This window comes from Sceloporus occidentalis, unplaced genomic scaffold (genome assembly GCF_023333645.1).
Source record: "Sceloporus occidentalis isolate IW3139 unplaced genomic scaffold, rSceOcc1.0.p SCAF_5, whole genome shotgun sequence".
Lineage (NCBI taxonomy): Eukaryota > Metazoa > Chordata > Lepidosauria > Squamata > Phrynosomatidae > Sceloporus > Sceloporus occidentalis.
Window position 1 is genome coordinate 161,537,980 of NW_028316985.1, and position 24,944 is coordinate 161,562,923.

Genomic DNA, 24,944 nt, shown 5'->3' on the forward strand with positions numbered 1-24,944 from the left:
GCTGTCTTAGAAAGTATGTGTATGTTTGTTAGTCCTGATGTTTTTTAGTTGAACATCATACTCTATGGAGTTGTGGTTGATGCTGAAGGCATCCTGTTTAATGATATCACCAGGGGTGGCTCCTTGTAACATCACCATGAGCCACCTCCATGAGATCACTAAGATGCTGGCTCTAGGTTTCAGGTTTTGACATTGAAATCTCAGAGTTTTGTTGTACAGCATACTTTACAGTATGTTATAGATGTGGTCTATGCTTACTTTATGAAAACATTAGCTACAGTGCATGGGTGTGGTGACTACAGGCTGTACCAGGTGACACCCTAAGAGGACTGACATCACTGGTCCACAAATATCTGCCTTTTTTCAGAAATGGGCCAGGGAGTTTGCCTGTGTCCCTTTAAAATGATGAAGAGATGCAGTGAGTGGGGTGAGGCTGAGTGGAAGGAGAAAGGAGAGGCCCTAGGCTTTTAAAAATATATATTATTTATAATTATTATTTACACCCAACAACTGTTTGATAACCCAACAATTGTAACATTTTAACATTTATATGGTCAAAATTGCATATACCTAGATACTATTTATGGATTATTAGATCTTATATGTATGATGTTAATTCCTGTAGGACATTTTACACTGTGCAAACCCGAGGTGGGCAACACCTAGGGCTATGTCTACCTCAATGTAAACAATCACAAGAGCCACCCCTCTCGACTGAAGACAAGCTGACCCCACTATTCCCTGGAACAACTTTCATACCCTCCAACATTTAGACAAATGAAAACTGGGACACATGTGGCTAAACAACATCAAATGGTGGTCAAAATGGTGTGGCCAGGCAATAAGATAGCAAAAGTTATTAATGAGGAAAAAACACAGAAAACTACTACAGGTACTTTAACCAGAGAAATGACGGTATTTATATACTGAGATTAGGACAGAGAAAACTCTGCCCTTTCCTCTCTCTCTTTCTGTGTTTACTGAGTTTTGCACTTTGATCTCAGTTTGCAGCAAATGAAGTGAGCAGAAGTTGAAAGGGGGAAGTGGAAGGAAGATAGAGAAATGAGAACATTTGAAAAATAACTACCATAAGTGGAATGACAGAGGATTAACCAGGACTGTCCCTGCCAAACCAGGACAGATGGAGGCTGTGCATTTTGCCTAACCCTTGTTGTTTCATTCCCCTCTCCCCATGGCAGTATGAAATATGAAACAACCGTCTTTACTAGATATCACGATTTCTGCAGTCAGCTCCTGTTTCACCTGTAGATCATCTTCAATGCTATCTCTGTATGCGCTGTTACGCAAAGGATACTGGAAGAATGTACTCAGCACTGGCATCTTGTTAGCTGGAATACCTTCCTTTGACATAGACACACAGCCTGAAACAACAAAGAATGACTGAGTAAGCCAGGCTGTTAAATTCTATCATTCCTAGCCAAATTTTACCACTTTCCTAGAACTTAAAAATACAGCTATACCCCAATAAACAAGTAGAAGTGTTCCTGGACATTACTTTTTAAACAGAAAATTTGGTATCAGAGACAGAAATAACATAGAAAGAATAGGGATACCACAAAAATAAAAGCTGTTCGATATGTTTCAGAAAACCTTTAATTCAAAAATAATGGTATGCACATGTGAAATGAAACAATCAAGCCAGGTAAGCCAGCATAAATAAACAAAAATATATTGAGCTTTCTAGAGACCTCTTGAAGGCTTCTACCAAAATGCAACCAGGAATTATTTTTTCTTTCTTTCGCCAACCTCCACTCTTCTTATAATTTCCATTTTGGTGGCCAACCTTATAGATCAATGTTTGGGTAATGTATGATTGGTAGCTGGTGAGGCAGGCTTATCTGCTTTTCTTTCTGTTTCTGTTTTGCTATTTATGCATGCTCAGTAAGGAATTCTGAAGGCAACTGCTTTTTATCTTGTCTATTCTAGGCACGCACACGTAACTACAGTAGGATCTGCTAGTCTAGAATCCATTCTTTCCAATTTCAAGTTTTATTGCATTGTTTACTACAGATATGCTGCTCCAACCCAACACCGAAACTGTGTGTTTCTGCAGCTCTCTTTTATCATTAAAATAAAAATAAAACCTATTATTATCATCCTCCCAGTGATCATGCTGATAAAAAAAATCACTCTATAGTTGTATAGAGAACAAGGGGGGAAACATGGGCAAAGGAGTTTCTTTGCCAGTCTTTCTTAACTGTTAACTGAGGTATAGCTGTACTACTTCTGAGAAATGTAATCCTCAAAAAGTAACTTTTCAAGGCTGTGACTAGAGGCGAACAAATGTTGCAGTAACATATTCAGTTCCTAATTTCAAACAGTAGGTAAATTCATAATTGCCTATAACAGCCAGACAAATAAGACTTGTCAACAATTACTGTATATTTCTCAAGCTGCCCATAGATGAGACCCTTTTGAGAGTCATGATATTATTTTTTGAAGAAAAAGTTGAAAGGCTGTCTTTGGCAGCCTTTGCGTTGTTTTCAAATCTAATATTTTGCTATTTAGGGTGTTATTTTGAATAGGCTTAGGGAATCTTCCATTCCTCAGATGTTTTGCAGAAATAAAACAACCTCCATGGGAGAAGAAAAATTCCTCACCCTGAATTAAAGCATTCACCAAATATTGTCTGGCCAGCCTTTCTGCAACTGACATTTTCAACCATTTTCTATCTATTAGGCACCAAGCTGGCTTTCATGGGGAAAGGAATACAGTGTATAACCCTTAAAATATACCTGGTTTTGCTAGAGGATGGATAACAATTGGTGATGAGGGTCTCAGCATGCTGCCTCCAAGGCGTACCCTGTTTAGGCCAGTCTTTTTGTCCATTCTCAGTAATGAAGGCCTAGTCCAGTCAGAGAACCAAATATAATCCTCAAACACTGTTATGCTAAATGGATGACCTAAAAAATACAAATGTGTACTCTTTACAGCCCCATTGAAAAATGTGGTTGTCAGTAAGTAAGTGCACATACACATTTGTTCTCCACATCAGGACACTTGTACTGGGTGGTGGCTGGTCACTTTCATGCCAGTAGGGCAAGGAGTCTATTCCAGGTGTTAGTCTGACATTTAATGAAGGGATCTAAAATGCTGAACTTTTCATCAGCCTCCCTGTCCTGAAACCTTGGAGAGCTGTATCCACCCACCCATTGCACACCACAGCAAATAATAATGATAATAATTCTGTTCACGTTAATACCACTTTAACAATGATGCCATGTGAAAATCAACCTGCTTTTGTGTAGGTTTTTTTTTCAATTTAAACCCCGTTTCGGCATGGGATCTCCCCCATGTGATAAACTTGTTGGTCTCAACCATCCTGTAAGATCCCTTTATATACTGATCCAGATTAGTATGGCCATGTCTTTGAATATTGCTATTGTTGGCATACATCATCATTCACAGACCATGATTAGCAGGAATGGCACTAGATGGCAGTAGTGCCGTAATAAGCATCTTCATTTAAATGATACACTAAATGCCAGTGCTGATCTAAAATTCCAGAAGTAGGCTGTTTCATGAGCATTTTCCCACCAGTCAAAACATGTCCATCGTTCAGAGTTCCACTTTGGTGCCGCAACAAAATACACTTCCCAGAATTGCATATGTAATTAAAATGGTGCCAATCCAAATTATTTCTGCAGTGCAGATGCAACCTATGAATTAATTTCATTGCAACTACTGACTGTGGATTTGTTGGCGTATAAGAGTATAGGTATTGTGACACTATGCTGTTACTTAATCACTTTAGTATGTATTTAGACTTTGAAGCAATGTAATATAGTGATATTATCTTATGATAAAGGACATTAGTTTTCATGGAACCTGTATGATTTTGTTGTAACAAGATTAAATTTGTAAGAATAATGCTACAGGAAGCTCATAATTGATTATTAACTATAAAAGAAGTACAGTATAATTCAACTTTATACTTCTGGGATATCAGAATCCACTCAGACTCATATAGGGAGACTACGGTCCTTCAAGTAGTCCTGGGCTACATAGGGCTTTATAATCAGCACTTTGAATTGTGCCCATAAACAAACTAGCAGCCAGTGGAGTTGTTTTAAAAGAGATGGTCCCTGTAACTGTTCAATTATTCACTTTTAGATTTTATTTATATCCTTTGCCTACTTAGTTTGAGTAGAGCATGGGTATATGTGTGTTAGAGAGAAAGAAATGGATGATCCAGTAGAGATTTATTGGAAATCAACAGTGAATAATCAGGTCAATTTTAAAATAAAGGATTTAATTTAAAAAAAAATACTCAGTGTATAGTTAGTTTCTCATTTAGCAGTCCCCAGAAATCATATTTGTTTGTTTCATTGTTTAGTTATTTTATCACATTTATCTAGCACCATTTACAGTATTCAATGAGTTTATGGTTATATATATATAAAAGAATAAAAGATAACTGTTTTGTTCCAGTTTTGTTACAAACTCTTTTCACTTTGCATACTTCCAGCTTGTCTATTTATTTAGTCATATTCCTATTTTCCATTTTATGCAGTTTGCTCAAAGCAGTTCACTATCCATACTGAAATCAACAACCATGTGATAAAAATCTGGAAATAAAAATGCTATATATTTTTATCAGGCTGTATTCCTGCTTCAATCCACCTGGGAGAAGCAGGAAATTTACATAAAAACATTATTATTATCATTATTATTATTATTTAGATTATTAATTTCTGTTCTGTATACATCTGATGTGCATAGGCTGAATGTAATTTTATGCATAATATTTTAACAATTTTGTGCCATGTACAAAGTTTATGTACACTGTACCATCAGAAAGCAAAGCAGTCACTATTTCAGCCACCCTTGTGGACAATTTTGGATTTTGGAGTATTTTGGATTTTGGCATTCTAGATAAGGGAGACTCAGCTTGTAGTTTTTTAAAAGCTTACATCAATGTCAGTATATTTCACAAGGCACTTTATAACCCCGAATTTGACCTTCATTTATACTTCAAATGGTTAGAAAAATATCAATCCCAAATCCTCACCTACATCATTCTGTGTGACGATTTGCCGCTTAGAACCATCCAGATTTGCAGTTTCAATCACAGACTTCCTCGCATCACACCAATACAACTTGTCAGCAAAGTAGTCAATAGTTATTCCGCTGGGCCAAAGCAAGTTAGATTTTGCTATGATAAGACGATTGGAGCCTTGCAAGGAAGACCTTTCAATTCTTGGATTGATCCCTAGGTCAGTCCAAAATATTTGCCTCAATTGAAGGAAAACAGAATTACATCATTATGTAGATTAAACTATATAATATTTTATATATAGATATCATGTTCACCTTATAATAAAAAAATAAGAGCACTTATAAGCCATTTGTAGACACAACAGGACTTAGCCTGTAAGTCAGGAAAGTTAGAATTTAGAAGTTAATTTTTGGACTACAGCTCTGAGAATTCCCCATCCACCATGGACAGTGCTCTCCCAATTTAACACTAAAATGTATCCATTTTTCAAAACTAGAAGAATTGGGCCACTTGTTCTGTAGTTTCTTTGCTGGTTTGTTGGTTTGTGTGTGTGTTTTGGCAGTGTGGTCCCTGAAGGGTCGAAGGGGCAGAAAACTGGCCCCTGGATTTGTCACAGTTATATATCCCTGTGGTATATAGTAGGCATGTTGCTGTTCTTGTAGTGTGCCTTCAAGTTATTTTCATTATGACAATCCTAAGGCAGACATATCATGGGGGTTTCTGTGGCTGAGAGTGAATGAAACGTCTGGAAATGATGCGTTATGAGGAATGTTTATCCTAGGGAGCTGGGTATGTTTAGCCTGGAGAAGAGACAGGTAAGGGGTGATATGATAGCCCTCTTTAAGTATTTGAGGATGGAGTAGGCTTGTTTTTTGCTGTTCCAGAGATTAGAACACAGAACAATGGATGCAAGCTCCAGGCAACCTTCTGACAGTAAGAGCTGTTCGATAGTGTGTGGTGTGGTGGGGTCTCCTTCCTTGGAGGTGTTTAAACAAAGGCTGGATGGCCATCTGTCGGGGATGCTTTGATTGTAATTTCCTGCATGGCAGGGGGTTGGATGGCTTTTGTGGTCTCTTCCAACTCTATAATTCTATGATTCTATGATTCTATGAAATCTGTTATTCCTTGGAGTCTTTGCACCAGATTTCAGCAACCTGGGAGCTGTAGTGCAAGACATCTGGCAGGTACCAGTTTGGAGTGGGCTACTCTGTCCTACTTACTGTCAGTGTCAAAGCATGCTGGATAGCTTACTCAGTGAAAGGATGGACAGCAATTCCTCTCGGGTGAGACATATCCTCCTGAATAACTATTTTCCTCTGCATTCCATTGAGATTGCTGCTTTCAATGCGAGACTTCCTGCAATAGGTACACACGTTCATAAAGATGTGTTACTAAAATAAATATATTCCATCAAAAGAAAAGCTAAGGCTATAACTACAGAATCCAGCGAAAGGTCAGCACTGAACAATTGTGTTGTTTTTTTCTGGTGTTAAAGCCTCAAATTATGATTTGCCTTAAGCACACAAAAGCATATGGACATTTCAAAACAGCATTTCAGTCAGTCTCTTTCATTGCCATGGCATTATATGCCCCACTGAGACAAAGGCATACCCAGGGTCAGTCCAATACAATTTGCGGTTAATCCAGTCCACAGCAAGCCCTTCAGGTCTCTGGGTTGCTTTGTGGATAACTTTTTCACGATCTGTGCCATCCAGATTAGTTCGCTCTATCCACTTCAAGGCTGTGTGGGCAAAATAAATCTGTAATGAGAAAACAGAAGGTTTATAGCTGATTATTGTACTTGTTATTTGTGGTTCAGATTTCCTTATCTCAGGGCATTAGCTTTAGCAATGAAATTTCTTTTCCAGTGGGAAAAATAATACAGTTATTTACAAAATTGTAGACCATGATTATGGGTCAAATAAGAAGGCATTTATCCTTCAACCAGAATGACTCCTGCAGCCTGAGCATACTTAGCTCATAAATCCAAGCTGCCCTATATACTGTATCCTCAATATCTTGCTTTTCCCTTTCAGCTAGCCAACCCATAATAAAAGCACGAGCCTTAAAGCAAGTCAGATTATAATAGCGGACCTTGTTTTGACTTTTGAATGTTCTTAAATGAGGTGCATAATGTGAGAAACAAGGCTTTGTCAGTGCCATAGGTCCTACCTTTCAACTCTCCCAGTTTAGCAGGGACAATCCTAATTATTTTTCAGTTGTCCCACTTCTTCAGCTGCTTTTAAAATGTCCCAGTTACTCCTCCTACCACTTTCCCCTTTTGACCCTGGCCTACTTCACCTGCTGCAAAAAAACCCCACAAAAAGACAAAAATAGTTTGTGCTCAATTAATTCATCAGCAGGACAGAAGAGGATGGAATCTTGCCCTTCCCAAGAAGCTCAGGCAAAAGCCAACTATTGCAGCCTGTCCTAGCTCCTTTGTTTATCCTCATTAATTACTTTTACCACCTTAACCATACTTTGATATTGCTTAGTCACATATGTCCCAGGGTGCATCTACACTGTAGAAATAATGCACTTTGACACTGGCTTAACTGCCATGGCTCTGTCCTACCGAATCCTGGGATTTGTAGCTTTGTGAAGTACCCTTATTCTTTGGCAGAAAAGGCTAAAGACTTTGCAAAACTACAAATCCCAGGATTTCATAAGCTACAGCCCTTAAAGTGGTGTCAAACTACACTATTTCTACAGTGTAAATGCACCCACACTTTTAATCTGTGAAATGTTGGAGGGTATGCATTTATGGATGTTATAATTCAAGATATTCAACAGAAGCAATTTTTTTTCCTAACTGCATTTTCTAGATACAAGCAAGGACAGACCATGATATTTTTCTGCCTGATTTAGAGTAGCAAACTGATATCACGCCCACCTCCAGATCCACAATACCCACAGCCAGCCACAGTACCCACAGCCAGCCACAGTTATTTTGGCACAAATAAGGAGGAAGAAGAGAAATCACACAAGCACTTCTTCCTTTCTCTTGCAAAGAATAAATTTGATGTCACCTTGGGTTTCTTAGCACTCTATGTCTAGTATTAAAATGCTCTCACCTCCTTTGCCTCATCCTAAACTGCTGAGCCCAGCAGCCCTTTCTCCTTTATAAAAGGAGGAGAAAATGGGTTATGCTCCATGTGGTATTACAGAATTTGTAGAGAATTTCCAAACTGAGAAGATTACAAGGTTTTAAAATTCAATTTGAAAAGCTGGCCAATAATATTAGATTTTACTGTCATAACAATTTCATCTTTTAAGTGCTTTTCTTGTTCCTGTGATTAGATCTTATTATGCAGCTTGTTTGAGCATCTATATTCCCTTTCACAAATGTGAACTGGTCTGTGGACTAAATAAATCAAGTCAGTTAAATTTAATAATTTCTGCAGTTTTCCATATTTTGTCATATTTTGGCAAACTGGAAGTATTTCCAGATCTCTATATCTATCTAGGAAGTCTAAGTATGTTTATCCATAAGTAAATATAGCGTCAATGGATTTTGTGTGTGTGTGATGTGTGCCTTCAATTCGTTTCCAGTTTATGGTGACCCCCAAGGCAAACCTATCACTGGGTTTTACTCCACAATAAATAGGTTTGAGTTGTGAATCATGTGGCAGGTCCACAGTTCTCAACTGCCATTTTAGGTTATAGGATCCCTAGGAATTTAAAATTTAACACACATTTATCTTATACATCATCTCTTTTGAGGAGTTTTGAAACTGGGAGTCCTGGAACCAAACAGGATTACAGTAAGCAATCTAGCAAATGATGCTGAAATCTGATGGGCTTTAGTAATGGGCCCAGCAACTGAAAGTTGTACCATGTGATGGGAAGCCCCTCATGTTCTTTTCCATGACATTCTATTCTGTCCCCTTCACCCAGTTTTGCACCTTTTTTTCTTTAGCATCCTGTGGCCAGTGATCATGTTTGATGCTCTGGGATAGGTAAAACTCTGTTTTTTCTTGGCTTATGCCGTTTTGCCTACCAAAGCATCAGCAACTAGACCTGAATATCAGAAATAATATTTTTGAAATAAACTTGTAAACCTTAATTATTTCCTGTCAGTACATGAAAGAAGTCATACTATAGATGGAAAACAAAAAATTCCATTTAACTACTGATACAGGCTCAGAGTTCTAGAAATAAGAACTAGCTATCTGCGAACAGCTTCATCAAAAGCACTGGTGCTCGTCCTTACAATACACCAGAAACTAAGAGGTTAAAATGCAAAGAAGCAAAAGCCATGTGTCCTTGTGACACTTCAAAATCCTCTCTCATTTTTTTTAAATGCCTCACCTTATTTCCAACAGGGTCATAGTCCAGAGCTAAGACTGCTCCCATCTGCCAGCTGAGTATACTTGAATAATCTGTTCCATCAAAACCAATGCGGCGGATGTCTTGGCTGTTTGCAAACAACAGAAATGGCTTGGGTCCTGTTTGGGGCAAATTTCAGAGCATGTTAACTCTTCTAGTCCCATAATAATCTGTAGATAAGAAACTTTCAGTAGAAAGAGGCAGGAAAGCATGTGCAGTGTCATTCCCCCTCACCATCTGTTTCAGATTTTTAACTACCATGAGTCCTTGGTATTCAGTGAGGGTTGGTTCCAGGACTGCCCCATGGATACCAAAATGCATGGATGTTCAAGTCCTTTTATTACAATAGCATGGTAAAATGGAATCCCTTGTATAAAATGGCAAATCAAGGTTTGTTTTTTGGATTTTTATATACATGCAGATACACACAAACACACACACACACACAGTCATCCCTCCATATTTGCAGGGCTTAGGGGTGATAGACCCCTGCAAATATGGAAAAATCATGAATAAACCCTCCCCCCATAAGAGGGCCCATGCAGGTCCCCTCCAGACCCCTGCCATGCCTGGATCACCTAATCTGGACATCGGAGGGAAGGTAGAAGGGGCTGTGTGAGCTCTCTCCTGACCCTTCTGATGGGTCAGACATGGAAGGGGTCAGGAGAGACCTTGGGAGGGACAACTATACTTTCAAACCATGGATAGTTGTATTCATGGATGCAGAATCCATGGATACAGAGGACTGACTGCATGATGATAGAGCAAAGTGCAAAAGCAGTTTGCTCTCAGGTAATTCAGAAGGGGGGAGAAGCAATAAGCAGGTATAATCTTGCTCTTTCCACAATGCCCAGGCGAAAGCAAACTGCTTCAGCATCTCTAGCTTATATCTTCTTCATGAATAACCTTTTCCATTTTAACCACACTCTGATGTTGTTTGGCCATATATATCCCAGTTTTAAACTGTAAAACAGCTTGTGCATTCATATACAGTCCTCCCTCTGTTCTTGCAGACTTGGGATCTGTGGCCCTTGATTATTCACGAGGGGGGGGGCAAATGGAGGGAGTTAAAATGGGGTGGGCACCCATGACATGCACCCGTACGCCCCCCACACAAAGGAGTGCACCTCCATTCAAGCCAATAGGGCCTGAATGTGCGCAGCTTTTCACGGGGGGCCCAGAATGGATCCCCCACAAAAACAGAGGGAGGACTGTATCCTCTCCTGGCCTGTGCTTCTTGACCATGTTTCCCCAAAAAATAGTTCTTTCACCACTCCCTTTCACACACCCTTTTATGTCAGTTCCAGCACGCACTCTAGTAAAAAGGATATATCCCCCACACCATGGTATATCATCATAGGCTTTCTCATTCCAAATACTGTGTTAAGATGTTAGAATCAAGAAAATACACTTGTAACAATTAGCTCACATAGAGAGCCATTCCCTGGCCATGTCAGGTCACTGAAAGAAGTATCAAAATTATTTTGTGAAAATTTGGAGAGTATTAAAGTTCCATTATTTTAATAGGTCTATTCTGGTTGGGAATGCCAGCTACATTTAGGTCTATCTGTCTGTACACCATATTTCAGAAAAGGAAAGAGAACAAAGTCATATTGCACAAGGATAAAAAGGTTCAAAGAAAACCTTTTATTATCAGTCATACACCTGTCTCCATGCTGCACATAGTTTTCATAAAGAGCCAAGTGTACATGAGAGCCACATGTACCTGAGAACAGAATACAGTCAGCCCTCCATTTTAGTGTCTGATCCATTCTGGACACACACACCCTGTGAAAACAGAATTTCTCACCTATTCAAGCCCCATAGGCTTGAATGGGTGCATATGCCTGTGAGCAGTTGCAGGAGCGTGCCTTGGGTGTGTACCCCATTTTAATCCCTTCTGTTTGCTCCTCATGAGTAAGCGAGGGTTGCAGATATGAAGTCCACGCAAACGGGGGGGGGGGGGGGTAACTGTATTTTCTTTTTACCACTTTTTATTCCACAAATTCAGTTTTAACCATTTTGAAATTGAATCCAAGAGGGGAAGAATTGAGAAATTGTGATATTATAACATTATGTACACTGCTTGATTCCATGGCAGAATTGTTTTTTCACCAGATTTAACCCTTTGTTTCCAGAGCTTTGAACATTATGTTGTTTGTACTTGGCACAAACCAAGCACTTGATCATGGTACTTGCCTGTTGCAGTGCAATGTTTATTATCTTCCATGAGGGTATAACCAGGAAAGCAACCACATTTCCATGTTGTTGGTGTCAGAGAAGTGCAGATCTGGCTACAACCACCGTTATCAGATGTGCACCCTTAAAAACATATGGTTTTCTTTAAAAGCAGCAACAGCAGCAGCAACAACAACAACGGATTCTAAAACTAAATGTAAATTAAAATTAGACTGACATTAAACTGAATCCAGAAATATTACCTTGTTGAGCTACAACTCCCAGAATCCCTATTCAACATTGCCATGCTCATACTGTGTGGTAGATGCTGGGAATTGTAGTCTAACAGTGTAAGTTGTCCAAGCTCTGAGTTAGATTCACATGAAGCAGCATGACTTGCCATTATGTAACCATTATTGTAATCATTCAGTATAGGAGGTGCTTAACTATAAAACCTCTGCTATAGGTAAGGTTGCAATGTTACCCAGCTGGCCACATTTTACCTGGATCTAAGCATTTGACGTGGTACCCATCTGAATCATCATTTGGCCTGGGTTCCTACCTTCTCTCATATATATATATATATATATACACACACACACACACACACACACACACACACACACACACACACAGTTTATATATATAAACAGTAGCTCTCTAGCCCCTGTAGAAACTGAGACATGGTATTTTTAATAAAGGGTTCAGGTTATGAAATTGCTTGTTATTGTTAACACCTTTAATTGTTACATTTTTCATCGTTTTTAAATAGAACACAATACAGTTTTCTTGTTATTTTTATTATTGTTGTTATTAGAGTGTTGGTACAGCAGTTTAGTAGAAATTATATATATAATTTCATAAGCCCTAATCTAACACTTAATAATGAATAGTTGAGTGGATTCTGGTGTTTTCTCTTCTGAAGAAGAATTACATATTATACACAACAGTATGCTTCAAAACCTACCTCCTAGGGCAGGGGTGGCTAAGGTGCAGTGCAGTTATCCATTTGTTGTTTTACTATGCTTCCCATCAACCCTAACTAATATAGACTGCAATGCTGGGAGCTGAAGAGCAGCACTATTCAGAGGAATTCCAGCCATTCTGCTGCTTTAGGGGAAGAAAACTGAAATAAACACATGTATGTAACATGAGGGCCTTTCAGTTATAGCATTATGATTCCACTTTAACAGCAGCTTTAACACCACAAATTCCTAAGGAATCCTGGGATTTGCACTTTTCTGAGGCACTAGAGTTCTCTGGTAGAGTTTCCTTTCCTATACAGCAAATCCCAGTATTACTTAGGAGTTTTCCATTGCAGTTAAAGTGAATAAAGTGTGTTATAACTGTGTGGTGTAAAAAGTCCCATGTAGTTTTGCACACAGCAACTATAATAAACTATAATAAACTATGACTTGGGAAAAACAGCTTCATCCTTAGCTCCAGTATGTTCTTGCTGCAAAATGGAAGAGGACTCACATACACCAAAACATACACCAGGAAGAATAGAGTACTTTTAAAAAATGTCTGTTCAGAGTACACAGAAGAATCTATGTAGGGGGAAAAAGTAATGAATTCCAGTAGATATTAAACAACTGAACCTCATTTAATGACATATCAAATGAAAGTCATTTTCATACCTCAATATGAAATGATTTTGGATAATGAAGTGGTGAAACCCAATGATCTGAAACTTGTCAAAATAGTGCTTTCTATTTTATTGCAACTTCTCTTTTTAAAACCACACCACATGATTAACAGGGGGAGATGTTTTCATCACTCCTCTAGCCACTAATTTTTTCCTCCCATTCAACCTGTCCTCAGTGTTGAAATATGACAATAATGAATTCTGGAGTAGGATGGTGGCTTCAGTCCCTGAAGTTATAGTTTCTTTAAGGGCCTATCTGTCAAACTAGAAACAAAGATTTGTTGTTGTTGTTGTTGTTGTTGTTGTAGCCTGCCTCTCCCTACAGATTGAGGTGGGTTACATTAAAAGATAATAAAATACATAATACAATAAATCATAAAATTTCACAATCCACCAACCCACCACCAACATAAAATATAACACTTAGTGTAATTACAAATTCAAAAAACAATCAAATTACAAATTCAAGTTAAAATTAATTAAAACAGTTAAAAGATAGGCAGATAGTAAAAATAGCTATGGGCAGATGGGATTATCTTTTATTTTGCAAGGTCAGTCAATCAGGAAAGGCTTGCCGGAAGAGATCAGTCTTGACTGCCTTCTTAAAGGCATCAAGGGTGGTAATCTGACAGATCGCCTCCAACAAGTCATTCCACAGTTTTGGAGCAGCTGATGAAAAGGTCCTCTAAGAAATAGAAGTCAACCTGGTCTTCTTTGGTTATAGCAGGTTCTTCCCAGAGGTCCTGAGAGTGCGGGGTGGATTGTATGGAAGCAGGCACTCCCGCGAGTAAGCTGGACCCAAGACATGTAGGGTTTTAAATGTAATAACCAACACCTTGTACCGCACCCGGAAGCTAATTGCCAGCCAATGAAGATATTTTAAAATAAGTGTTATGTGGTCCGACCTGGATATACCAGCGACCAGTCTGGCTGCCATATTTTGCACCAGGTGAAGCTTCCAAACTTGGCACTAACTGAAGCTATTGTACTTTGGATGCATCATGAGATGATATAGCTCACTAGAAAAGACTATAATGCTTGGTAAAGTGGAAGGCAGCAGGAAAAGAAAGAAACTGCACTACAGGTAGATTGGTTCAATCAAGAAAGCCACTTCCTCAAGTTTGCAAGAGCTGAGAACGGCAGTTCATGACTGGAAATATTTGTTGTTATTGTTGTTGCTGCTGTGTGCCTTTAAGTCATTTCCAACTTATGGCAACCTTAAGGCAAACCTATCATGGGGTTTTCTTGGCATATTTGTTCAGTTTGAGGTCACCCAGTGTGTTATAGTGGTTTAAGCACCGAACTAGGATGCTAGACCAGGGTTTGATTGGCTGCTCAATTATGGAAATTATGGAGCAACACACTCTCTCATCCTGAATGAAAACTGCCAAGAAAACCCTAGGATAGGATCACCATAAGCTGGAATCAACCTGAAGGCATTTAACAACAATAAAATTTGTGAAATTGAAAGTGTCCATAGTTTTTTGTGGGTTTTTTGGGTATGTGGCTGGAAACTCTTCTAGAACATGGCCACATAGCCTGAAAAACCCACAAAAAACTAACAATAAAATTCTTTTTAGCAGGTAAGTATTTTCAAATCAGCTTCTGTTTAGGTATTTTGTATATGGCATTCCTGGTATTTTGTCTATAACTCCCATTTGCCCCACCCAACATGACTAATGATAGAGGATTATGAGAAATAGAATCCAAATCTATAAAGGATCAAAGGTTTCCTATTCAAGGAATACACCAGGCATAGGCAAAGTACAATCCTAGTGCTACATATTATCTCAAAGCTGTTTTTGATGGTCTTGTCCCCTGGCCTGACTGTCTTGGGCTGTGTACAGACCACCCTTTTGGGGCGGCCTGCACCCGCCCCTGTCCCCGATGGATCGGGGCCTCAGCTGCTACAGCGGCAGCCCTGAGGCACTGATCCGCCGCTTTTCCAGGCCGCGGGGAAGCGGCAAAAGGCTGCTTTCCCATGGCCTAGAAAGGGGTGTCCTTGGGGCTTCAAGCCCCAAGGACACCCCGACAGCAGTGGGGGGAGGAAGAATGGGGCCGCTCGGCCTCTTTCTCCTTGTGTTGCTGGTGCAGCCGTTTAAAGGCCATGCCAGCGACACAAGCGGCAGAAGGAGCTCTGTTTCGGAGCTCCTTCCGGCGCCGCTGAAAGGGCGCCACAAGCAGTGCGCATGTGACATAATCATGGCGGCCTCCATGTGTACAGGGCACCGCCATGATTACACCCCCGTCACGTGCTAGGGGTGAGGTTGGTATGGATGCTGTATCCTCGGCCAGCCCCTAGGACGTGACGGGGGCACCGTATCTGGCGGTCTAGATACCGCCTTAGAGTCCCTTCTTCCTAACAATTAAGGATGAATGGGCTCTCCTGGAGGCCTCCCAGGGCTCTTTCACACTGCACAGTTATAGTATTATGGAATCACTAAGTGTCACGGTTCTATCCACTGGAATCCTGGGATCTGCAGGTTAGAGAGGGAGGAATCCTCTACCAGAGAGCACTAGTAGTCACTAAACTATACATGTCATGATTCCATTGGATGCAGAAATGAGAGTTAAAGTGGAATCATAGTACTATAATGGGGATGCAGCACCAGAGGAAGGATGTGATGCCACACACCCATGTGGAGTGGTGCACAGCATCACAACGCCCTGGGGGCAGAGTCGGGGCATACATCATGTGGATGTGATGCCCCAAATCCACCCCCAAGTCGGCCTTAATGGCTGGTCTGAACAGCCCCATAGTCTGCTTTAATTTCCATGACAACACCCTGAGGACCTCCACCGATTATAATGTCAGGAGAAAGGTGGGACATAAGAAAATGAATAAATAAATAAATTGTAGGGCACTAAAGCTCTCTGGCTGAGAATTCTAAGTGCCTCTCCCTAAACTGGACTAAGACTACATAGGTCAAATCCCCACAGATTTATGAAGTTTGTCTCAGCCAGTCACTATTTCTCACCCTAATCTACTACATGTGGTTGTGTGATGATAAATTGAAATTGGTATGCCACACTGAACTTGTTAGAGAAAAGATAAGCAACTAATCATAATCATAGTAATTGGGTGGATAAAGATTCACTGCACAATCCTATAGGTATTTACAGATAAGTAAGCCCCATTGAATTTAATGTGGCTTCAGGCAGCAACATTTTAAGAGAAAACACAGAAATTTAAATATCTTTACTCACCTGAACATGTTCTTCCATCTGCTTGAAGAACTGATCCCTCAGGACAAAAACAAACAGGGCCTTCAGGTGTCTGCCCACATCCATGAGTGCACTGAATGTAATTGCTTGTACAGGGAATTAGTTCTACAGTAAATTTAAAATAAAGAAGAAAAGGCTGTGTGTAGAATTGAATAGCAGAAACAAGGAATCCCCAAGCAGAGCTAAATTTGCAGCAGCCCAGCTCACCCAGCTATTTAATATGTGGTCAAAGTGCTCTGAGATTATGAAGAGTGATATTTCTTTCATGATTACTCCCACACTTATGACAGAGAAAGCCAGAAAGTATGATTTCTAGGCAGGCTTGATACACTTATACTATACAGTATACACATATACTGTACTCTATTTTGCAGTTGAAACTAGAGGTAAACAGCTTCCATGTAAAGAAAGTAAGAACCACTAAGCCACTTTATGACAACTACTGAACAATTCAATACAAGAAGATCCACTGCTTGTTCACCCTGGAGCAAGGAGGAGCTCCCCTGTATTTGGACTGTTCAATAGGACTGGTAAGCTCACATGAGGGGAAAATAGAGGTGGGGCAGTGAATATTTTTATAGTGTGCTAAGGCTTGGCATTATACGTGTTCCAAGTACCAACATTCTTGGCCTTTGATCACTTCTTATCCCATGAAGCCAATATGACCAGGATGGCCACTCTCCATTTCTTTTCAGCAGTCAGATGGAAGAAGAATATTCTTCTTCTTAAGGTTTGGGAGAAGTTACTTTTGAACTACAACTCTCAGAAGCCCCCCCCCCCCATTAGAATGGCCAATTGCCATGGTCACTGAAGGATTTAGGGAGTTGTAGTCAAAAAATAACTTTTCCCAGGCTCTACTCCTTCTGTATTATATGGCATGCTGTTTTTTCTTCCAGCACAAAAACTGCCAAATGGAGGCAGCTGCTGAAATGGACAATAAAACTGGAACAAATGTAGGGTTGCCCACAGCTGTTTCCTGGAATCCATGGAAAGTATTGGCTTTACCCGTACATAACAACAACAATTAGGAAATAATCCTAATCTAAATCAACAGCCTTGATTATGCAGCTCCTTACTCAGAAGTAAGTACCAGTGAGTAGGATTTATTCTCAAATATGTATTTACAATAATACTAAATCCAGTTTGTTATCATAGCCTGCAAAGGAGAAACAATATAACTGAAATAGCTCTCATGCTGTTCTGTCGTTCGTGTCCAGTTCATTCATTTCAAGTTTGGATTGTGCGTTGCTTGGAACAGCAAAGCCACTGATGAGTTTCATTTTACAGCCAAACACATTCTTTTAATACAATAACATCCCAAATCCACAAAACAGTGATGCTTTTATTGGAACAACCGAAATGCACAAAATATACCAAATATACATTGCAAACTTTCAAAGGCCCACTGGCTTCTTCAAAAGGCAAAAGTTTTAAAAATCATACAGGAGAATCCATATAGGAGAAAAATCATACAGGAGAATAGAATGGATACTCCATTAGCATTTCATTAAATTAGCATTCTATTAGCTAATGGACCTTACATTTTATGTCCTGGAGTACACACATAGCCAAGAGGACTTGCCTGCATGAATGTCTTTGCACATCATCAGAACTGAGAACAGCTACATTTTGACTAACATTGTCATAATTTTTTTCTTCTGTATGATTTTTAACTCCTTTGCCTGATGAAGAAGCCAGTGGTACTTTACAACATGTATTTTGTGCATTTTGTTTGGCCCTATAAAAGTGTCACTGTTTTGTGAGTTTTCATTGTTTCTGGCTAACCAAGATACATTTTTTTAATGTGAAGCAAACTGCTCTGTAGCTAGAAATCTACTGTAGCATTGAAGAAGTCTGTAAGGTTCAGGATGAATGTTTAGTCTTATGGGGCTGTATTAAAGTGCTTACTCACAGGTAAGCCCATGGAGCCTAGATATGGATTGAGACTACTGTACAGTACTTCTAATTCAATATCAGGCCAAACCAAAAGTGTGTAGGCAGAAATAGGTTTGATATAATTCAAGTGAATTTCCTTCTTAAACGAAAAACATACTATGATTTTTAGACACAAACAAATTGAATACATAAATCAACAAAACAACATGAATCTGTGGCAGGTGCAGGGAAAGAATTCTATTACATATTTTAACTCAGTATTTAGAATAGGCTTCTGATTCAACGTTATTACCCAATGAACAAACTACATGATATTAATAGGATTTCAGAAGCTCGAAAAGACAGCAACCTCCAGGGACCCCAGAACTGTTGTTAAGATGGAACAGGCTCAACACTGGCAAGGCAAATCATTATTAATTTTGACTTTCTTCAGGCATGATTTTACAAAGCAATGAAAACACAGAATATGTTGCATTAAAAGATAACTGTCACCACCACCACCACCACCACCACCACCACCACCATCATCCAACTGAATCTGGTAAAATTAGAGTACCATGAAAGCAACAGCAAAATAATAATCATTTAGTACATTTCTGATTGATAATTCTTGAATGGTTTCAACTAAACAGAAATGTTGGTTATCCACTTTTGCCCAGCCTAAGATATTGTTTTTGTTTTAGTTTTTTTAGGGGGGAGCTGAGAAGTTGCAAACTCTTGTTCCAGTGTTTTTTGTGGGTTTTTCGGGCTATGTGGCCATGTTCTAGAAGATTTTCTTCCTGACGTTTTTCCAGTATCTGTGGCTGGCATCTTCAGAAGATTCTCTGAAGATGCCAGCCACAGATGCTGGCGAAACGTCAGGAAGAAAATCTTCTAGAACATGGCCACATAGCCCGAAAAACCCACAAAAATCTATGGATGCCAGCCATGAAAGCCTTCGCCTTCACCTTGTTCCAGTGACCAACTCTGCCATCTAAATAATATTCTTGAAAAAAGTGTTTGAGAAAGTGGTTAACAGAGTGAGCTAATCCAGTACAACTTCTGTGTATATAGAAGATTTAAGAAGCAGGAACAAAGTGTTTTTATCTGACTGTTACCTACCATAGCAAGTTTTTTTATCAGACAGCAAAACAAAATTTCTTGGACATGTACAATAATAGGATCCTGGGATATTGACACAGCCTAAAGTACAGCCATGGTTCCATAATCCACATTCATTGACATCTGATAGAGGAGGGAAAACAATTTTGATATATTTAGTATTCTTGCCAAAAACAATACAACCAGAAAAAGTAGTAACAGCAGTTACTTGATTATGGTATAAATATGTTTGTTAATCCTCATTAAGAGAAAAAAGCTATGCTGTTACCTACAACAGAAACATCTTTCAACATGGGGGCATAGGAAGATCAGAAGATAAGTATATGTTTATTTATTTAATCACACTTAACTTTATAATATGGATCACATAAAGATCTTCACATCCTGTATGTTCTGTATTTCTGTAATTAGAAACAGTTAACAATGCCTTTGACAAAGAAGCTCCAAAAAATCTTCTTTTGTCTGCTCAGCACCCTCTTCTTTCTTGTCTTATAACTGGAAGTTTTTAGCAGCATTTACAGTGGGATGGCAGTAAAGGATGGCTGGAGAAACACAGGTGTCTTCAGTAAATAATGCAATAAACCTTCAGCTGAGAAAGAATGGGATTCTGCTCTAAGCGAATCCTACAATAGCTGTATGTGCCTACCTACAACAGATATAATATGCTCATATTTCTGTCCCTAAAACATGGACAGCAGAGCATCATTGTCTATTTTTTTTCTAAGACTTAGCTGTCTTACTCACTGCAGAAAAAAACCTGTGGAACCTCAAAGACTAATGCATTTTAGTATGGCATAAACGTTGCACTTGGAAAGTTTTTTTTTCTTGGACTACAAGTTCCAGATTCCACCAAATAATGCCAACCAATTGTTGGGGAATTCTGGATGTTATAGTAAAGCCAAGTAACTTTTCCAAGATCTGCATAAGGTTACCTATAATCTATGCTAAAGCGTGCCATAATACAATTTTGTCTTTAAGGTACCACAAAATTCTTTTTTTATTATTTTTATAAGTTTGTGTGTTTAATTACAGTTTCCTTCTTTTCATCCTGGAGAGAAGTGACCAGTAGAGTCCCACAGGGTTCTGTCCTGGGGCCAGTGCTATTCAACATCTTTATTAATGACTTGGAGGACAAAATTGGGAACATACTTATCAAATTTGCAGATGACACCAAATAAGGAGGAGTAGCTAATGCTCCAGAGGACAGGATCAAAATTCAAAATGATCTTAATAGATTAGAAAGCTGGGCTAAAGCTATCAAAATGAATTTCAACACAAAGGAATGTAAGGTACTGCACTTAGGGCGGAAAAATGAAATGCACAGATATAGGATGGGTGACACCTGGCTGAACATGACTACATGTGAAAGGGATCTGGGAGTCCAAGTAGACCATAAGTTGAACATGAGTCAACAGTGCGATGTGGCAGCTAACAAGGCCAATGCAATTTTAGGCTGCATCAATAGACGTATAGTGTCTAGATCAAGAGAAGTAATAGTGTCACTCTATTCTGCTTTGGTCAGGCCCCACCTGGAATATTGTGTCCAATTCTGGGCACCACAATTTAAAAAGGATGTTGAGAAACTGGAACATGTCCACAAAGGAGGGCAACCAAAATGGTGAAGGGTCTGGAAATTATGCCCTATGAGGAATGACTTAGGGAGCTGGGTATGTTTAGCCTGGAGAAGAGAAGGTTAAGAGGTGATATGATAGCCCTGTTTAAATACTTGAAGGGATGTTATATTGAGGAGGGAGCAAACTTGTTTTCTGCTGCTCCAGAGAACAAGATCCAGAACCATTGCAAGCTGCAGGAAAAGAGATTCCACCTCAACATTAGAAGGAACTTCCTGACAGTCAGGGCTGTTTGACAGTGGAACACACTCCCTCAGAGAGTGATGGAATCTCCCTCCTAAGAAGACTTTAAACAGAGGCTGGATGGCCCCCTGTCGGGTATCATTTGATTTAGATTTCCTGAATGGCAGGGGGTTGGACTGGATGGCCCTTGTGGTCTTTTCCAACTCTATGATTCTATGAGAGAGAGGAGAAATTGTTTATTTTATTATATTTATATCCTACCTTTCTTTTTGTATGGGATCCAAATACACATTCATCAAACAAATATGCAATATTTTCCCATGCAGAATAATTATTTTAAAATCAATTCTCAAACATTACCTTCACACGATTCCCTATTTTTGCTTAGAGTAAATCCACTCATACACCTGCACTGACTGTTCTTGGAGTCTTGCTTACAGATTCTTGTCTTGCAGTTTCTTCTGTTTGAAAGACAAGGCCGCTCAACTGGAAAAGAGGATTATTTCTGGTTAAAAAGTAACTCAAGAGGTGCTCTGTTCTTACTTAGGTACACAAAAAGGCAGTTCTATAGCTACTTCTTTATAAGCAGTCATACACTACTGCATTCTGGTGTGCAGCTATGCTTTTTTTTTCATCCACAATCAAGGTTTATGGCAACTGTAATTGAGTTTACTCTACTTTATGACAAGTTTGCAGCATGATTCAGTAATAATTATATGCTATTTGAAGTAGTAGTCATTGTTACTCTGTGACTTCAAGACATTACATACTTATGGGGACCCTAAGGCAAACCTATTCTTGCCAAGATTTGTTCAGAGGTGCTTTGCCTTTCCTTCTTCGAGGCTGAAAGAGAATGAATTGCCAAGATAATCCAGCAGGTTTCCATAGCTGATCAGGGATTTGAACCCTGGCCTCCAGAGTCACAGTCCAATGTTCAAGGTACTTCACCACACTAGCTTTGCAGCATAATCAACAAGAAATAGCATCCAAGCCCAATGGAAGTGGACACCACTCAGGTCCAGCATACCACACACAGCTTTTCTTCTTTATTTTAAATTAACTGTAGAACTAATTCCCTGTACAAGCAATTACATTCAGTGCACTCATGGATGTGGGCAGACACCTAAAGGTCCTGTTTGTTTTCGTCCTGAGGGATCAGTTCTTCAAGCAGATGGAAGAACATGTTCAGGTGAAGAAAGCTGACAGGAAAAGAATCAACTCATTTCAAATCTTAGGCTGGAGGACAGAACTACAGACAACATGGACTGTCAACAAGACAAATAAATGGGTCCAAGAACTGAACTCACCCTAGAAGCCAAAATAGCTAAACAGAGCCTATCATAAGACATACCATAAGACAATATAACTCTTTGGTAAATATAATAAAGTGGAAGGCAGTAGGAATAGAAGTAAAATACAATATGAGTGGATAAACTGCAGGAAAGTATGGCCCTGAGTTTGCAAGGCATTAGCAGGACTGTTGATGAAAGGGTTTCTTGGGTGTGAGCACAGGGTCACTATAAGCTGAACCCAATCAGAGGCACATTAACAACAAATATAGTTGAAAGTGAATTCATTGTTATTTCCAGTGATGAAGTGAAGGCTACAAAACTGGTGTACCAGATCACAGAAGACATCTGCCACCACATCAGACTTGCCTCTTTCCTCTAAATTTTGCTGCAGGCCGCACATTTGTTGGTGAGGGACAAAAGAAAATGAATTCCCAGCAACAGGAGTATATTGTCATGTGCATTCTCTTGTAAATAAAATACTTTGGGAGTCTTGGGGTCTTTAGTCTTGAATGAGAAATTAAAATTTATAAAAAGACTCATTCCTGGTAAAGATGAATATTGCTAGAATTGGTTTGTTAATATGGATCAATACACTTACCTGCATTTTGATACTCTTCTTGGTGAGAATGCTGTATGGACTGTCAAGATGAGTGTCTGCACTTCAGAATCTACCACTGTACCACCACTGAGAAGCTCTCAGGTGAGTTTTCATTTACATTGACCATGTATATGATAAAACTGTTCCTACCATTATGACTCTGGAGACCAGGGTTTGACTCCCTGCTTGGCCATATAATCCACTGGGTGACCTTGAGCAAGTCACACTTTTTCAGCCTCACAGGATGGCAATGACAAACCCCCTCTGAAGAAATTTGCCAAGAAAACTCTGTGACAGGTCACACCACTACCAACAACAACCCAGCTATTTTTCTTCTTTTATCACACAGCTGCCTGCATATCTGGACCCACCCCATCTGTAGGGTCTATTATGCTGAGCCTGCACATCAGAAATTACCACTGCATAACAGTTATATGTCATAATTTTGGAATTTATATATGAGCATTGCAAAAGTATATTATATTGGCTCTCTGACCAGTACCATTGCTGTGAAACAATCTGGACAGAGCAAAGAGAGCATGCAGAGGGGAGGGCAGGTAAAACAGTGGGAGGCATCCTGGTTTGACCTGGTGTAAATGCAATACTAATCTAGTGGAACGAAAAGCGCATGCAACTAATAACTCAAATTTGATCTTTGCAAGCAGTGAACAGTTTAAACAGTTTCTGCATTGTATGTGGAAAGCATGTCAGCACTCATTTTCTTTTTAAAACAATGTTAGATTGTGCATTTTTTTAACCAGCAGCACCTACACTGGCTTGGCCTCTGCAGGACATCTAATTAAAGCTTACATGATTTCATTCCCAGGTTTCCCTTCTTTCAAGATCCCCTTATAAATCTCATTTGTACTTTAGGCTAATTAGCCTTCCCTCGATCCAGATTCTTGGGCTGGATAAGCCAAGCAATGCACGTGCAAAGTCCAAAGAGTTCATCTGGATTGGGCAATTTAAGCTCCTTTCCACCCCCTCAACATTTTATAAGAACCCATGTCTGAAAAAGAGGGGCAAGGATACTTATATTGCAAGAACTCCATATTCCTATGCCTCAGTCTAGATGTCCTGCTGCAGAATAAAGTTTCTAGAGTCTATGAATCATATATTATAAAGGCTAATGCATTGGGAAGTAGAAAAGAAAAATAACCCCTCATTGCCACAGCTTCATGTGAAAGAAGAGAGAAAGGTAAGGAAGGATAAACGGCCACAATAAACATGGATATGGATCAATAAATATTACTATTTAAGAACAGTAAAAATAAATGCCAGTGTGATGTAATGGTTTGAGTGTCAGATTAAGACTCTGGAAGACCAGAGCACAAATCCCTGCTTGGTCATGAAGACCTGCTTGCTTTGGGCAAGTCACACTCTCACAGCCTCAAAGGAGGGCAATGGCAACACCTCTCTGAACAAATCCTGGCAAGAAAACCTCATAATAAGTTTGTCTTAGAGTTGTCATAAGTGACTTGAAGGCACACAAAAAGAACAACAACAACATACAATCTAATAGTAACCTTAGGTTGAAGAACACATTCATTGGAAGCCTTCTTCCATTCTGCTACCAGCTTTTATTGTGATCCATATTATTTCCATCACTGATTGCTCACCATACCCCACTGACATGTACACTAAATTCTTTCCTCTTCTGGAGCACCAACTGAGGTGAATTTATATAATGATTTCCGAATTTAAGTCAGCTGATTTCCTCAGCCTCTGTCAACGATGAACTGGCATCTCAGCACCTGCCAACATGTATCTCTATGCATCAGTCCACACAGGACTGATTAGTAGGGCTTCATTTCCAAGGTTAAGGAATTAGAAATACATATTT

General features: G+C 39.4%; 1 protein-coding gene across 4 annotated transcripts in view; it reads right to left on the bottom strand.

The window, feature by feature from the left end:
- EGF (epidermal growth factor) overlaps positions 1 to 24,944 on the bottom strand; it is a 62,777-nt gene that overhangs the window by 21,303 nt on the left and 16,530 nt on the right. For 2 of the 4 annotated variants that reach the window (XM_089525966.1, XM_089525965.1), the window contains exons 6-15: positions 21,572 to 21,697; positions 19,398 to 19,520; positions 16,383 to 16,505; positions 11,549 to 11,671; positions 9,332 to 9,468; positions 6,632 to 6,780; positions 6,272 to 6,376; positions 5,033 to 5,256; positions 2,757 to 2,924; positions 1,227 to 1,382 (exon numbers count right to left, since the gene is read on the bottom strand). In XM_089525966.1, coding sequence (XP_089382092.1) covers positions 1,227 to 1,382; positions 2,757 to 2,924; positions 5,033 to 5,256; positions 6,272 to 6,376; positions 6,632 to 6,780; positions 9,332 to 9,468; positions 11,549 to 11,671; positions 16,383 to 16,505; positions 19,398 to 19,520; positions 21,572 to 21,697 — 1,434 coding nt within the window. The remainder of the gene's footprint in view (positions 1 to 1,226; positions 1,383 to 2,756; positions 2,925 to 5,032; positions 5,257 to 6,271; positions 6,377 to 6,631; positions 6,781 to 9,331; positions 9,469 to 11,548; positions 11,672 to 16,382; positions 16,506 to 19,397; positions 19,521 to 21,571; positions 21,698 to 24,944) is intronic. The other 2 variants (XM_089525967.1, XM_089525969.1) reach the window with 1 other exon arrangement.